This window comes from Elephantulus edwardii, unplaced genomic scaffold (genome assembly GCF_000299155.1).
Source record: "Elephantulus edwardii isolate Elephantulus edwardi_28Jun2011 unplaced genomic scaffold, EleEdw1.0 scaffold00044, whole genome shotgun sequence".
NCBI classification, from domain to species: domain Eukaryota; kingdom Metazoa; phylum Chordata; class Mammalia; order Macroscelidea; family Macroscelididae; genus Elephantulus; species Elephantulus edwardii.
In genome coordinates this window covers 13,771,424-13,788,822 of record NW_006399794.1, presented here as the reverse complement: position 1 = coordinate 13,788,822, position 17,399 = coordinate 13,771,424, and the positions used below count along the sequence as shown (strand labels likewise).

Here is a 17,399-nt window from a genome sequence, read left to right as displayed (position 1 = left end):
ATATATATAAAACACCCCTACAAGAACCCAAAAAAGATCTACAAAAATAGAGGAATAGACTGTGGTCATGAATAAGAACTTAACATTGTAAAATTGTTGATACTACTCAGAGTAATCTATAGATACAGTGCTATCCCAATCCAGATCCCACCATCATTCTTCAGAGACATGGAAAAATGAATAACCAACTTTATATGGAATAGAAAAAGTGGCCATTTAAGGTATAACTCTTGTTCTCTTCTCCATCTGGAGCAAAGAGAAATAGAAGAAAAATGTGAGGGGAAAAAACCCCTATTATCATTAAAAAAGACCAAGCTTACTGGTAGGGTAGCAACTGATGGAACCTCCAACACTATAACTTAACCTTCAGCCAAAAAACAGGACTATAAGGTGAACAATTCTTTGGAGGTATACACTCATTAATACAATCAACCACTTGACATTGAAAGGATATCACTGACTTAGTGACAAAGTTTAGAAGGTAGAAAGGAAAAGGACATGGAAACAGGAAATACAGTGAGAAAGTAGGATGAATGCTTTTACATTGTAAGTATTAAAATCAGTCTTACAAAAGAAAATGTGTGTAAATTGTGGTGTGGACAACCAGTTTGATTTGTAAACTTTCACCCAAAAGGTGAATGAATTTTTGAGTGAAAACTGATCTGCTCTGGAAACCTTCACTCAACAATAAAAAGTTCATTTAAAAAGAAAATAATTGTCTTTCAAGACTGTTTTCATCCATTGTTGAACATTCACGGAATATTTTTATTTAACCAAAATTCTTTTTTAGCCTCCATTTCTCCATTTTATCCAGAAAATTGTAAAACATTTTTCTCAGATTTCTTTAAAACTCAAAATGTGCCTAGCATTTGTTTGATTTTCTCTCTCAGTAACCGTTTCCAAAAGCTAAATTAGATTATACTGACATGTTCATGTCTTATTTTGGGGAAACCCATACTGAGGTCCAATAATCTCTGAAGTGTTTAAGATCCATTTTAAACGTATACATGCAAGACATTTTTTTCTGATGTGATTGATGAAGTCACTATTACTTCATTTACAAAATCAGCCTCTCTGGTTTTGGGGTTTTTAATTAATTTTAGACTACCTTTGCTTGCCACTATTTCCTGGCAGTTTGTCGTCTTCTCCCTGGTTTATCAGCCAGGATGTGCTTTGCTCTCTGACTACATTTATTCTGTTTCTGACCCTCAGGCCTAGAATGTTACACTCGTTTAGTATCATCTGAGGGTTCTCCCCTCTCCTTAGTACTCAAAGCTTTCTTAACCATTTTTTTCCTATTTGTTTTTCTTTTCCCACTTTTACACTTTTATCTATTTGACCAGTGTGCAGGTTGCCATGAATTGGAACTGACAGGAGTAAGTGAGTGATACCTACCTCTGGGTCATTTGCATTGATGAAGTATATAGAGACAAAAGCAGCCTGTACTCCTCCTTTCTTTCAATTGGACTGACTTTTTCTTAGGCAGTTATCTAAGTTGTAGAGGGGAAGAGGAACTGGTAGTATGAAGAGGATGGAGATAGAACAAGAGGTACATAACATCTTCCCTTGCTTAGAACGTATAGGCTCAGAAAAGTTGAACAGACCTTCAGTATTGGAGCAAAGATAGTTACACAGTGCCTAAGTCCCTCAAGTTCACCGGTTTTTAATAGATGTTTCTGTGAGTCTCAGTCTGTTCTCAGTATTCAGAGAAGGTGGTAGATTGTAGGTTCTTTGTGTTTTGGTTGTATTTTTGTTTCTTTTTTTTTACTTTGGCAAGCCTTTCCTAAACCCCAGCAATGCATCCTTGTCTACCTTATCAGTATTGTTGGAAAGAAGGATCCAGTGTGAAAAACAACATATAAGAACTTTATGAACTTTATAAGTAAACCAATATACATTTTTTTAAAGTAATAATAAAAAATTATGTGATTTGTGAATTATACAATGTTCTGCAGTTGTAATTGCTTATTAGCTTCTAATATTTAAAATTCAAGCGAGCTCTGGTGGCCTAGTGGCAAGAAGCTGCACTGCAATCCCAGAGGTGTACGGTTCAAATCCACCAGATGCTTTGCTGGAGAAGGAGGAACAATCTCCTCCTGTACCAGTCAAATCTGATTTGATGGTACACACACAAATAAAAAATAAAAAAAGTATAAAAAAAAATTCGGCATGTATTTACTGAGTATTAAGCACTCCGCTAGGTGTTGAGAATATGGAAATAAATATACATGAGCTAGGTCCTCACATGTTCCCAGTCAAGTAAGAAGGAAGAGTTTATGAGCAAGGAATCACAGTACAGAATGATAAATGGCAAAAGTAGGTGTACTGGGCATGTAGATCACTCTGGAAAGAGACCTCTGCCTGAGGGAAGACTGGTGTCTGGTAAATGTCACAGGGTAAGTGACTTTGGATCAGGTTTTGAGGGTAAATCAGAGATTGCTAGGCAGACTGGGAGGGGTGGGCCTTCCAGACACAGGAACAGCGCATTACAGTGACGTAGGGATGGGAGGTAGGATGTGGAGCAGGAAATAACTTGAGGTTAAAAGGCTGTACATAGGAAGGACTTTATAAGACAGCACTTGGGAGTAGATACCTTATCCTGGAGACCATAGATTTCAAGGTCTATTCTGGATGTGGAAGACAGAACTAGAGAAGAGACAATAGCAGTGATTCTTGATCTTTTGGCCATGATGGATCCCTTTGAGAAGATAAGTTCTTTTCCCCTAGAATGAGTTCTAATTTCAGGGAGATTACCACTTAAAGGTGACTAACAGAAGCTGGAAGGAGCCCTGGTGGGGCCCCTATGTCTTACATATTGGGCTGCTATCAAAAGATCATCAGAGCTAATCTGCCAGTAGCTGTTAGGGAGAAGCATGAGTAATCTCCTCCTCTTAAGATGTAAAGCCTCAGAAACCTGATGTCATTGTTGTTGTTGTTGTTGTTGTGTGCTGTCAAGTCAGACCAATCCACAGCTGACCCTGCAGCAGGTTTTCAGAGGCAGTTAATCACACTAGAGGAAACTGCCCATCTTTCTCTTGCAGAGCAGCTGGTGAATTTGAACCACACACATACCTTTGGGTTTGCTGCACGGCTCCTTAACCACTAGGCCACCAGAGCACCCTCAGAATCCTGATGGAGGCTAAGACTAGAAATTGACTCAAAAGCAGTAATGGGAGTTAGATGTCTGCTCATCAAAGATTCATTGGATTCCTGTGTGGGCATTGATTATGTAGCCTTTGAGGTCCTCATCAGCTCTGTGATCCATGTGTGTTGCAGTCTGAATCCAAGCAGGGCAGTCTACTCTTGTAAAGATTCACAGCTTCAGAAGCCCTGTGGAGGATTGCCATGAGTCAGACCAACTAACAGCAATGGAGTCTTTTTAGTTTAGAAGTTGGTAGCCTCGCCATCAGAACAAGTAATATACCTGCAAGAAGTGGATTTGAGCTCAGCTTTGGAAGATCAGGAAAGGGGCAACAAAATATATTCTGAGTAAGGCCAAAGCTTGAGCAAAGGCAGAGATAGGACAAATGTGGACAGGAGCATGGAGATCACAGCCACTCCTCTCCCAGGTCACTCATGGTCTCAGCCACATTCTTAGGTACACTCTGAGCCCCACCCATATCCACTCCAGTATAGTTCCACTTGTGGCTGGCCCCAGTGGGTGGTGGGCCTCAATCCTCAGGTGGAGAAGGCAGTAAATCAGTGGTAACAGTAAACAAGTTGCCCAGCCGGAGATGCCGCTGGCTGCTTGTAAGAAACTGTTATAAACATTGGGTGTCTGGGGCTGTCAGAAATGTAAGCGAGCACTCAGAGTGCCTCTCATATGTACAATTAAAACAATAAAACACGACAGAAACGTGGCCAGAGAAGTATTATAAATCAACTTATCTTAGCTCCAAGTGGCGGCTGAATAAAGATGAGTTGTGCAGAAGCTGAGTTAGTATAGGCCCCTCTGATAGTAAAGGATACAGATTTGCCAGGCTCAACCTGCCAGTGGCAACCCAACTAACTCCAGTAGGCCCTTTCTGTGTATCTCCAGCTTCAGGGGTTGCAGGCCCTGACCTCTCCATCCCTGTGTCTTTAGATAAGGAACAAGACAGTGCAGGCTGGTGGAGCACTAACCAGTGGACAAGTGCCCTGGCCTTCTCAAGGTGGCTAGGAGTCCCCACTGGCAGTAACAGAACTGTTCTCTATAATATTCTTTCCTTTGCCTAGGACCCTGCCAAGGAGTAGGCTCATCCCAGTTCATCTGCTCCACTGATTGCTCTCCATGTTGACTCAGTGCCCAGTAATTTAGCTTACTGTGTGCCTATCCATGCATGGCTGAGCTCAAACTCAGATGGAGGTAATAAGGCACCCAAGGAAATAAAACTGTCAGGTACTTAAAGAGCTTGTTTAAAACGCAAATATCTGGGCCTCATCCCCAGAGATTCTGACTAGGTAGTTCTAGGGAGCGCCTAAGAATTTGCATTTTAGAGGCTCCCACTCTGGGTGGTGTGGTTTGGATACAGGTGTTAAAGTCTTTTGCTTGAACTGCTTAAAAAACCCATCTGTACTTTTGCCTCCTTAGAAAAGATGTTATCTTGCCTCCTGAAGCTTCACTCCTAAAGTTTATGTGTCTCAGCCGTGATATTATGGATATACAGGACACTTGATATTGCAACACTTTGAGCAGTTTTTATACCTCTTAAAGGTGATCTCCTTATTTGTAAAGGAAATGATTGAGAGTTAGAAATGTTTTATGTTTTTCCTGAATCTAAAGCCTAGCATAGAAAGAATTCCATTAATGCACACCTCTGTTTATATCTTCATTGTCATCATCTATTGTATCACCGGTAAGTAATTTTAAAGCACTTGAGAAAATATAAGACGTTATGCAAATTTAAGGTGATACCAATAACAATAATTGATAAGGACCATTGGCCAAGATTATATTTGACAAATATTCAGCTAGAGGTATATATAACATGGACTTTCAGCTCAGAAAGGACTAAGGTCGACCTGATCCAGACCATGGTCTTCGCACTTACTTGCTGTCCATCAGAGAGATGGACAGTGTTTGTTCTCCTAAAGAACAAACAGGTCTGTCTGTCCTGGAGAGGGTAAAACAAAGTTGCTTTCTGGAGGCAAGAATTTTGTAGCTCTCATGTGGCTAAGAGGGACCAGTCCTTGAAAAAGGACATCGTGTTTAAAACGGTGAAGGGGCAATGCAGGAGAGGAAGACCCAGGATGAGATGAATTGACACAGTGACTAGGGCAATGGGGACAGGAGTGTCAGAGACAGTGAGACTGGCTCAGAATAGAACGGGGTTCAGAACTATCAGTTGCAGATGACTCAATAGCACATAACAACAACAACATGGCTGAAGTAGTCAAGGAAATAAAATGAGATGTGAGCCTTGAAGTATAGGGTAGCTGGGAAAACTTTTACTGGATTGATGTGACTATATGTGAGTAGAAGAAATGTTCTTTGTCCAAAACACTCAAAACAAACAAGTTTCAGTTCAGTAAGCAGATATATGTGATGTATCCACATAGCAGAACATTCATGTTAGAGAAGGTTGTCAGGTACTGTTGTGTCCATTCCAACTCCATGTACAATAGATTGTAACCTTGCCCAATCCTGTACTGTCTTCAAAATCTCCACTGTAATTATTTATTGTTGCACTCACTATGTCAATCCATCTCACTCAGGATCTTCCTCTGCTTTGCAAACTCTCCAGCTTTTCAAGCATGAAGTCCTTTTCTTTTTTTTTTTTTTTTTTTTTTTTTTTTTTTATGAAGTCCTTTTCTAAGGATGATCCCTTCCTGGTAATATAAAAAAGTACATGAAGCAAAATATCACCTTCCTGGCCTTTAAGGAGCATTCTGAGTGTACTTCTTCTAAAGCAGATAGATATATTTGTCCTTTTGGCAATACATAGTGTATATTCCATATTCTTCACCAATATCATAATTCAGAGGCATACTTTTTCTTATTCATTATCAAGCTTTTACATTTGAAGCAATTGAAAAAGCATATCTTGAGCTAAGTGCACCTTTGTGTTTAAATGTACATCCTTACTCTTTAACATGTTAGAGGTCCTTAGCATTTTTAACAAGAATCACTCAGTCACTCACTCATTGTTGTCAAGTCAGAACCAACTCATAGTTGACCTTCCAGCAGGTTTTCAGAGTCAGTAAATTGCAAAGGAAGAGACTGCTCATCTTTCTCTCATGGAGCTATTGGTGAATTTGAACGATATGCCTTTGGGTTGGCAGCACAGCTCTTTACTAGTAAGTCATCTGCGCTCCCTCTTAAGGAAAGTTGTTATTGTTGTTGTTGTTGTTGTTATTATTATGTGCCGTCGAGTCGCTTGTGATTCATAGAGACCCTATGTACAACAGCCCTAAACCCTGCTCTATCCTGTGCGAATCACACGGCCTCTGACACACCCATCCCAATTAACCCAGTCACTGAATCAGTCCACCTCATAGAGGGTCTTCCCGTCCTGTGCCTGCCCTCTACCCTCCCAAGCATGATGTCCCTCTCCAAGGACCTGTCCCTCCTTACAACATGTCTAAAGTTGTCAGACAAAGCCCCAGAATCCTTGCCTCCAAGTAGCAGCCCAGTTTAACCCTCTCCAGGATGAATCTGTTTGTTTTCTTGGCAGTCCAGGGTATATTCAATACTCTTCTCCAGCACCACAGCTCAAAGGCATCCATTTTCCTTCTGTCCTTCCTAGTCATTGTCCAACTCTCTGATACATAACAAGTGATTGCTGAAACTGAGGAGGACCTGAAATGCTTGCTGCAGAGGGTCAAGGACTGCAGCCTTTGGTATGGATTGAAGCTCAATATCAAGAAGACAAAGATTCTCACCAGTGGACCAATTGGCAGCATCAGGATGGATGGTGAAGAGATTGAGATTGTTTACAGCTTTAGTTTGCTTGGCTGCACAGTCACTCTTGGCACCAGCAACTAGAAAATTAAAAGACATATTGCGATGGGAAAGTCTGATGTTAAGGACCTCTCCAAAGTATTGAAGAGCAATGGTATCACTCTGGAGACTAAGGTGCATCTGATACAGGCCATGGTCTTTGCAATCACTTATTATGCATCAGAGAGTTTAAGGAGAGTAGAGAACAGTAAACATGTAACAGTAGTAGACTGGAACCAGAGCAAAAATTCTTGGACTTAATCCTTGAAGGAGGAGCTTGAAGACCCTAGAAAATAGGGCCTGCCGAGGTTGATGCCTCAAGAGTAGAGAAGCAGGAGCAGATAATGATGAGAGCTCAGTGATAATAGGAACAGCAGGTACCATCTATTGATATTTACTGTATCTTACAGCAACTCTGTAACATAGGCAGTAAAGGAAACTAGGGCAGAGACAAGATGCCAGCAGAAACAGTCTCTTCTTTTATGGAATTCAACAACCGGTTCAACTTATATTGCCAGCTTAGAACCTCTGTTTTGTCCAGCGTCTTGGAAGGCTTTGGAACCAGTAAGCTAAAAACTCTTTGGCAAGTTTTTCTTCTTTAATCAGTGTCCCTGCTTTTTCCCTGTCATTGTCCATTCCCATTTATAGCCTTGTCACAAAAGCAGGGCCATTGCTTCTACAGGTCCTTTCTCAGCAGCCTTGGCCATTGTAAAGTCACAAGCATGGACATGTCCTGTCAGTCCAAGTCCATCAGACATTTTGGCTAGCTTTAGTATTAAGTTTATCAGTCCATTAGTTAATTGTTTCTATCCTTTTAGCCCTCTAAACCTATATGTCTGTGTTTATCTGTGTGCGTATATATATTTCTTAGACTAGAAAAAAGAAATAGACTAGTTGACATGTTTTATTAAAAAGAATAAATTCTGTTGCATTTATAAAAATAATAAAAAGTGGAATGGGGTGCTAAAGAACTAGTCTTGTGATTTTTTTAACGGATTTACATATTTTGTGTATAAATATTTTTTCATCAAAAGTTCCAAATCAGGGATAGGTCCCACACACCACACAAAATATATTAGAGACATTTATATGGATAGCAGGAAGGGAGACAGAGGGCTGAAATTTTCCAGGCACCCAGTGATTGATGGGGGCTGAGGCTCCCCCTGACGCTTTATTGAGTTTCCGATGATTATCTCTCGCTGAGACATTTTTTACAGATGACGGTCGAGCTGTCACAATGGACCATGGGGGGAAAAAAACCAACAATAATAACACTTTAATCTTTTTACTGCACTGCTCCCTAGTATCTCAGATTCATCTTCCCTGACGCACGCAGTTCATTATTCTGCCCCTCCCTGGATGGGAAATAAAGGAAAATAAATATATATGTAGACACACTTACCCACATACATACACACACATACGGAGTATATAAAAGAGACCACCTCAGAACCATAGAGGGGCAGAATTTATTGTTCTTTTTCCAAGTGTTGAGGTTTATTAGTCGAGATGCTGGGTTGGCTTGGAATTGGCTATTAATTACAGCATTTTGTATTTGTTTTTTATTGCAAGTTTTTAACATCTTGAAGAAAAGGCAGAGAGTGGCAAGCAGGTGTATGGATGAGGAATACATAGGGACCAAGACTGACCAACCAAGCTGTATAACCAGCTCAGAGACAAAGAGAGCAGACTTCTTCCTCTTGTCGTCAGCCCGGCTCCTTAGGATCCTGAACTGAAAGAATACAGCTTTGGTTGGGATGAGGGTAAAGGGAGAGGTGAATTCAGTAATCATAGGACAAATCAAAAAGAATATAGATAGTTCTGTGTGTGTTGGTACTCTTAAAGGAGGAATGGAAAGCAAAAAAGACTCAAACCATTTTGATGGGTCTATAAATAAACTGAAAAACAGAGTCTTAGGAATTTATCCCACCTTTTGAACTTGATGAGGATCCTGGGTCCGGTACAATTCCACACTGCCTTGTACCACTAACAGTGGCTTGTCTTCTTAAAGTTCCAGAACTTTCCTGTTCTGCCCTTTCCTTTACATAAGAATAATAGAGACTTGGAGATCTATGGTGACGCTGTCCTTGATGTGTCTATAATAGACTAAGTGCTGATCCAATCTTCTATTTAATTCCTCACACCTTTTCTAGGCTCTTTCTATGTGCTAGTTTCTGTGCTACACTATGAGAGGGTGCTGAGGAAGTAGGCAAAGTTCTGTTCTTGAAACCATTCAGTACATGAGCTGAGGGCATGATGTCTGTAAGAACCATTTTTAAGCAAGTTTTGGTCCTCCAGCTATAGGCCAGCCCAGACGACTGTGAGTACCTTCTCTATATAAAGAATAAAGAGAGTAAAGATGCAATCTCTATCCTTCAAGAGCCTACTTTCTGCTTGGAACATAAGATGAATATCCACTCACTAAAGAAGTAATTTATTCAGCATCTACAATGTTCAAAAGTATTTTCTAAATTTTAACTAATTTGGTGTAAAGAAAAGGAAGAAATAAATAAAGAAAGGATAATGTAACCATATAATGTCACATAGAGAAAAGATTATAAGGCTTGCAGTTGAACATATAAGTTCATTGACTGATGCTACCTTAAGCACGTTTATAGCCCCTCTGTGTATCAGTTTCGTCATTTCTTAAATAAGAATAATAATGTCAATCCATGGTTCATTATTATTATTATTATTATTATTATTATTATTAATTTTAATGAAAGTTTACAGAGACTGGGGATTTCCATTCATTCATGGTTGTGCTTTTCTCCCTGTCCACCCTTCCCCCACTATTTCTCTCTTCTCTTTGTAAAGTAAAAGAAAACTTTTGAAGTCCACTCCAATGTGCAACCTTCGTTCTAGACTCCTGTCATAACAATAATATCTAATAATACATCCCTTTTAAACAGTTCTCTCCTTCATCTGTTTCAATGCAGTATACATTATTTATCCCATCTTTCTCAGTCTCCCACCAACCCCGATGTCAGTCCCGTTTTACAACAGTGGCACTATGCAGTATTTGTCCTTTTGTGGTAGAGATATTTCACCCAACATAATGTCCTCTAGGTTCACCCATTTTATATATTTCATGAGTTCTTTGTTTTTCAAAGCAGCATAGTATTCCATTGTGTGAATGTACCACAGCTTCTCTGTCTCTTCCTTTGTTGATGGGCACTTAGGTTGCTTCCAGTTCTTTGCTATTGCGAATAAAACCACAATAAACATGGGTTTGCATAAGCCCATGGATCTTATGAGGACACTCTGGTGGCTTATTGGAGGAGGAGTTGTACTGCCAACCTGAGGCAGACAGTTTGAAACCAGCAGTTGCTTCATGGAAAAAGGATGGTTATTCCCCTTGCACGTGATTTATAGCCTCTGAAAATCCACTTGAGGGTCAGCTATGACTCATGTCTAAGCCAATTGGACACAACAGCAACATGACTCTTAGGAAGAAAATAGTTGTGAAGCTCAGTAACACAGAATCTGACACATAGTAAGCTCTCAGTGAGTTTTATTAAATAGGAATAATAGTACCAACATATGGTTCCTATGAGGAAAATTGCTGTAAAATTCCTAGCACAGAACCTGGCACATAGTAAGTCCTCAATGAGTAGCAATCACTAGTTTCTTATTATTGTCAGAATTATGTTGTTGTTGTTGTTGTTGTTGTTGTTGTTGTTGTTATGTGCTGTCAAGTTGCCTGCGACCCATAGTGACCCTATGTACAACAGCTCTGAACCCTGCCCTGAGCCAGTCTCACTAACTCTGACTCACCAATCCCCATTGTCCAAGTCACTGTGTCAGTTCATCTCATCCAGGGTCATCCTCTTCTGCGCTGCCCCTCCACCCTTCCAAATACGATTTCCCTCTCCAGGGACCAGTCTATCCTGGCCACATGCCCAGAGTATGTAAGACAGAGCTTCAAAATCGTAACCTCCAAGGAAACGTGGTTTCACCCTCTCCAGTCCATGGTATGTTCAAGACTCTTCTCTAGCACTACAATTTGAAGGCATCGATTCTTCTTGTGCCATCCTTAGTTATTGTCCAACTCTTTGTAGTATAACAAGTAATTACAAAGACCATGGCCTGGATTAAGCATACCTTAATCTCTAGAATGATGTTGTTGCTTTTTTGTACTCTGGAGAGGTCACTGACAGCAGATTTTCCCAAGGCAATTCATCTTTTGATTTCCTGACTTTAGTCCTGGGGTATTGGCATTCAGGATTAAGCTTCTGGCCCTTCATAAAGCCTAAGTAACTAGCCTATTGTGCTAGTATTAAAGATGATTCTGGCCAGAAAAGGTGGAATCAGAAAGAAGAAAGGACACAGTAACAATAAATTTACTGCCCTTTATCTATGCCAGGCAATATCCTTTTTTCAAATATAACAGCTTTATTGAGTTTCCGTTCACATACCACACAATATACCCATTAAAGTATACAATTCAGTGGTTTTCTATATATTCACAGAATTGTATAGCCTTAACACAGTCCATTTTATAATAGTTCATCACCCTAAAAAGAAACCTTATATTCATTATTAGTAACCCCTCATTCACCCCTTAACCCCACCAGCCCATATTGTTTTTGCGTGCTGTCATAACAGTCCCATATCACGAGAAGAACTGCCCCATTAAGTTTTCTGGGATATAAGCTTTATGCCATGTTTTTTCTCCTGCAAAGCAGCTTAGTGAGTTTGAACTTGGTTAGAAACCTAGCTCTTAGCCATTTCCCTATCAGGGCACCCTAGGCAAACATTAATGTATTTTCTGTCTCCATGTTGTTGTTAGTTGCCATTGAATTAACTCATGAAAGCTTGTGTGTAACAGGAGGAAAAGTTACACAGCCCTGTGCCATCTTCATGTTTGACCGTTGTTGTGACTGTTCTATGGTGCATTCCAACCAAGGGAGTTCTTCTTTCAATACTATTTCAGACAATACATATTCAAGTTACAACAAACTCAACCTAATGACAGCTGTTGGATGATTTTTTTGGAGGGAGAAAAGTGATGGTGACATGTAGGTTTGTATCTTCTCATTAGTACGTCTTCAAAGGAGAAAGTTACAGGAACATGCATGTAAGGAATATGGAAAAAAATTACTCAATTACTTAGGCATCCTCTTAGTGTTTGATCAGGATGATATGATGGAAAAGATTGGTAGAAAAATTGTCCATGAGGCAGAGTGGTTGAATTCAGAACTTGATGTCACCAATGTAGACTTGCAATATAAATCAAAAAGAAAGGCATTAAATCTGGACAGATCAAGATTTGATGGATTTTTAAACAAGAAAGAAGTATTGAGAAAGAGGAAGGAAAGCAGCTGTCCAAAAATTTTACAGTGAAAGATTATTTTTTATTATTGTTGTTGTTGTTATATTTCATTGAGTCAAATGTGACTTGTAGCAACCCTATCAACAGTGGTTCTGAACCTTGCTCTATCCTGAGCCAACCTTACCACCTATGATTTACCTGCCCCATTGCCACAGTCATTGTGTCAATCCATCTCATCCAGGGTCGTCTTCTCCTGTACTGACCCTCTCTCCTAAGCTTGATGTCTCTCCTGGCAGTATGCTCAAAGTATATGAGATAGAGCTTCCAAAGCTTTGCCTCCAAGGAGTAAACTGGTTTCACCCTCTACAGTTTGTTTTCACCTTCTCTTTCTATTCCCTAAACTAATTGAGGGCTTTACTTGCTTGAAAACATGGTTCCAAACACTGACTATTTTGTTAAAGTCAGTAAGTAGATTTAGGAAGCAGTGAGATAGTATGAAGAAATATGTAAAGAAAAAAGTTGTGTAAGACTGTAAAGGCAACTCTCACTCATTTTCTCACTAGAAATACCATCCTCGTTCCCAGATAATCCAGAACCTTTGAAAGGAGAATTATTACTGCAGTGGACAAAATGTCAACATCATCCAACTCTTCTTCCTTATTTAAGTTTGTTGTGTTTTTTGTTTTTTTTTAATTTGTGTATTTTTCAGAGCTTCAAACAAGTTTGAACAGATTCAGTCATGGTCAACATAGCAAAATTGGGACAGAATTCCAAATTTAAAAAAAAATTCATTAATTTTTGAAGTTTGAGTGAAGCAGAAAGACGAGGAGAATGGGGGAAATTGCAGTTTGAAGCTTTGAAATGGGAGAGTCAGAAGAGGCATAGTGAGCCTAGTGAAAAGCTTGATTAGGAAGATTAGATTATTACTATGACCATAGAAATTGACATTCATTGAAAACATTTTGGTTGCCACCATCTTTGAACTGGGCACTACTGTTTCCAAGTCTGTCTGTCCAGAGATTTTGTGTTATGCAGTGCATATATTGCCTTTGCTTTCTAACAGGGAGATTAGGTTTCTGGCTGAATGTCAACTAAAAATTTTTCCCATTCTGATTATCCTCTCATATTACCCATATTTTGAAAATTCAGATCTATTCCAGTTAGGCTTCATCAAGTATGGCTAAATGGAAAAGAACCAGTTCAAATCTCTTGGTATCTTTTAATGTATGTATACATACATTAAAATTTTAATACATACATATATACCTTAAAAGATACCTTTACAACCAGGAGAGGATAAAATAGATGAATGAGAACTTCTAAGAATCAAATCCCTATGCACATCCAAAAACTTCTCCAACAGGATAAAAAGGAAGTCACAGGTCGGAGAAACAGATTTGGTTATGATATGTCAGACAAGGGACTTATATCTAGAATTTATAAAATATTCGAGCACCACAACAATATAAATAACCCAGTTGAAAAATGGGCACAGGATATGAACAGACACTTCTCCAAAGAAGACATTCAGATGGCAAAAAAATACATGAAGAAATATTCAAAATCCCTAGCTCTAAGAGAGATGCAAATCAGAACAACTATGAGATATCATCTGACCCCAGAAAGAATAGCAAAATTTAACAGAACTGCAAACATCAAATGCTGGTGTGGTTGCAGAGAAATGGGAACCCTTATTCACTTTTGATGGGAGGGTAAAATGGTGCAACCACTATGGAAAGCTGTATGGCACTTTCTCAAAAAGTTGCAAATAGTAATGCCATTTGACCCAGCAGTTCCTCTACTGGGAATATACCCTAAAGAAACCGTAACTGCCACCCAAGCAGATATATTCACACCCATATATTGCTGTTTTGTTCACAGTAGCAAAGAGTTGGAAACAACCCAAGTGCCCATCAACAAATGAATGGATAGAGCAGCCCTGGTATCGTCACACAATTGAATACTATGCAGCACTGAAAAACAAGGAACTCATGAAATATTGTACAAAATGGGTGAACCTGGAGGACATTATGCTGAGTGAAATATCTCAGTCACAAAAGGACAAATACTACATAGTGCCACTGTTGTAAAATGGGACTGACATCAGCGTTGAGGGGAGACTGAGAAAGTTGGGATAAGTTATGTATACTGTGTTAAAACAGATGAAGGAGAAAACTGTTTAAAAGGGATAAATGATTAGGTATTATATTGTCATTACAGGAGTCCAGAATGAAGGCTGAACAGTGGAGTGGACTTGGGGGGAGGGATTGTATAACAATGAAATAATTTTTCTTATACTCTCCAAAGAGAAGAGCGAATTGGGGGGTGGGGGGAAGTACAATAATGAATGAATGGAAATCCAAAGTCTCTGTAAACTTTAAAATTAATTTTTAAAAAAAGATACCAAAAACTTTCCCAGCTCAATAGCACCTAACAATACAGCATGCATTTCTCTGTGTAATAGCTCCAACCCCCCAAAACCAAAAATCAGATTTACAAAGATCCTGATTAAAATGACAGTAATAAGACATAAAAATAAGATACTCAATTTACATCAGAATCAATTTACAACAGAGTTATCAGACTAGAATCGAATCATAAATTGGGGATTACCTGTATTTCGTTGTGATCCATGAAATTGTCTCTTCTATTGCAGCATAAGAAGTTTTATTTATTGTCAGGGACCTCTGGTGGCCTAATGGTAAGGAATTGCACTGCACATAATTTGAATCCTCTAACTGTTCCAAGGGAGAAAGATGAGCAGTCTCCTACCATGTGGTTTACAACCTTTAAAAACCCTCTGGAGGGGCAGCTGTGAGATATCCGACTTTCATAACACCATAGTTCTATTGGTTGTTTTTTTTTGAGAATATGCATAGCGAAAAACATACAGCTACAAAGATCATTTAGTGACATTCATTTTTTACCCTCCTTTTCTGAGCTGTTATCTCCATCACTAACATAAATTCACGAATTTATAAATTCACTACTGCCTCCTAAAGTTCCTGTTCAGCCTTTTGCAAAGCATTAAAAGAAGATGGAAGGAGTATGCAGAGTCACTGTACAAAAAGAATCGGCTGACACAGAAGAATTTCATGAAATAACATATGTTAAAGAAGCAATGGTGATGAAAGAAGAAGTTGAATCTGCTCTAAAGGAACCAGGACCCCTGGAATTGACAGCATACGCATAGACGTATTTCAACAAATAGATACCGCCTTGGACATGCTCGCCAGGTTGTATCAAGAAATTTGGAAGATTACTTACTACCTGGCCAGTTGACTGAAAGAGAACCATATTTTTTATTAAAAAAAAAAGGTGAACTGATAGAGTGTGGAAGTTATCGAACAATCATCACTAATATCACACACAAGCAAAATTCTGCTGAAAATGATCCAAAAACAATTGGAATAGTGCTTTTTTTTTTTTTAGTTTACAAAACATATTTTTCAGTCAGTAACTCATGTACATTTTGTTCCATAGCATTAATTACAATACCTGCCATCTCTGATCACCCACTCGTTCCTGAAGGGAAGATCTCTCCCTTCATTTATCTACAAGCTGGATTTAAGAGGTTGTGGCACTAGAGACATTATCGCCAATGTCACATGGATCTTGGCTGAAAGCAAAGAATACCAAAGGAATGTCTATGTGTGCTTCATTGACTATGCAAAGGCATTTGATAGATTACAACATATTGTGGGTAACTGAGAAGAGTGGAAATCCCAGAACACTTGATTGTGCTCAAGCAAAACCTATTCTTTTTTTTTTTTTGTCTATTTGTGTTTTATTGGCTATGCAAAAGCATTTGACTGTGTGGATTATAACAAATAATGGTTAACATTAAGAAGAATAAGAACAGAGAGTGATATGCCTCAAAAGTTTACAGAATACAGGGTGAAGTCTCTCTCAAGGAGGAGTGATAGGTAGCAAAGGACACACTGACAAAGGAGATTAATCAGAACTGGCTTTGACAAGCACTGTGGCAACTGGACAATTAAAACAGACTTTCAAGGGGGGAAAAAAAGAAGAATGAACTGGGGAGGAGGGTAGAGAAAATAGTGCAACAATGAATGAATGAAAACCTCAAATCTCTGTAAATGTTCATTAAAATTAATAAAATTTAATAATAAAAAAACAAAAAAAAAGAAAGAAATACAAATAGACCGTTCAAAAGCAATGTATGCTGGGGTATTATGGTTATGATAAGAGTTCAGAATGAAGGTTGCATAATGGACTGTACTTGGGGCAGAGAGGGTTGGGCAGGGAGCTTGTATACCAATGAAGGAATTTTTCCTTTACTTTTCAAGGAGAAAAGGGAACTAGGGGTGGGAGAGGTGGGCAGGGAGAAAAATGCAACAATGAATGAATGGAAATCCAAAATCTCTGTAAATGTTCATTAAAATTAATAAAAATTTAAAAAGAAAAATTTTTTAAAAAGTTTATAGAATAATCCTGGGCCTCCATAAGAAAAAGACTGATAACCCAATTACCAAATGAGCAAAAGGCATGGAAAGAATTTTCAGAGAAGAAGATATTCAAATGGCTAAGAGACACATGAAGAAATGCTCCAAATCACTGGCAGTAAGAAAGATGCAAATCAAAACCACAATGAGAAACCATCTCACTGCAATAGCAGTGGCAAAGTTTAACAGTATAGCAAGTAATAAACATTGGAAAGGATGTAGAGGGAGAGCAACGTTTATATATTGTGAGACTGTAAAATCGTAAAACCACTCTTTTTTTTTCCTTAGCATTTTTTTTACATTTTATTTTATTAATTTTAATGAACATATACAGAGATTTTGGATTTTTATTCATTCATTGTTGCATTTTTTTCTTTAACCCCCTCCCCCCAGTTCATTCCTCTCTTTGAAAAGCAAAACATAAACTTCTTGGTTGGTATATAATTCCCCCCCACACCCCAACCCTGCCCGCCTCTGCCACCCCGCACCAGATGCACTCCACTATGAAACCCTAATTATGGATTCCTGTGATAATCATAATATGCTATCATATATCACTTTTAAACTGTTATCTCCCTTATCTCTTTCAATTCAGTATACCTAATCGATCCAGTTTTACTCCAACCCTGATGTCAGTCACTTTCTACAACAGTGGCACTATGCAGTATTTGTCCTTTTGTGACTGAGATATTTCACTCAGCATAATGTCCTCCAGGATCACCCATTTTGAATAATATTG

General features: G+C 38.8%; 1 protein-coding gene across 3 annotated transcripts in view; it reads left to right on the top strand.

Annotated features, from left to right (window-relative positions):
- The window catches only part of CLPB (ClpB caseinolytic peptidase B homolog (E. coli)), a 207,362-nt gene that overhangs the window by 80,535 nt on the left and 109,428 nt on the right, over positions 1-17,399 (top strand). The window contains exon 5 of one of the 3 annotated variants that reach the window (XM_006885548.1): positions 4,085-4,174. The exons of the other annotated variants lie outside the window; for them this stretch is intronic. Coding sequence (XP_006885610.1) covers positions 4,085-4,174 — 90 coding nt within the window. The remainder of the gene's footprint in view (positions 1-4,084; positions 4,175-17,399) is intronic. 3 annotated transcript variants of the gene reach the window in all.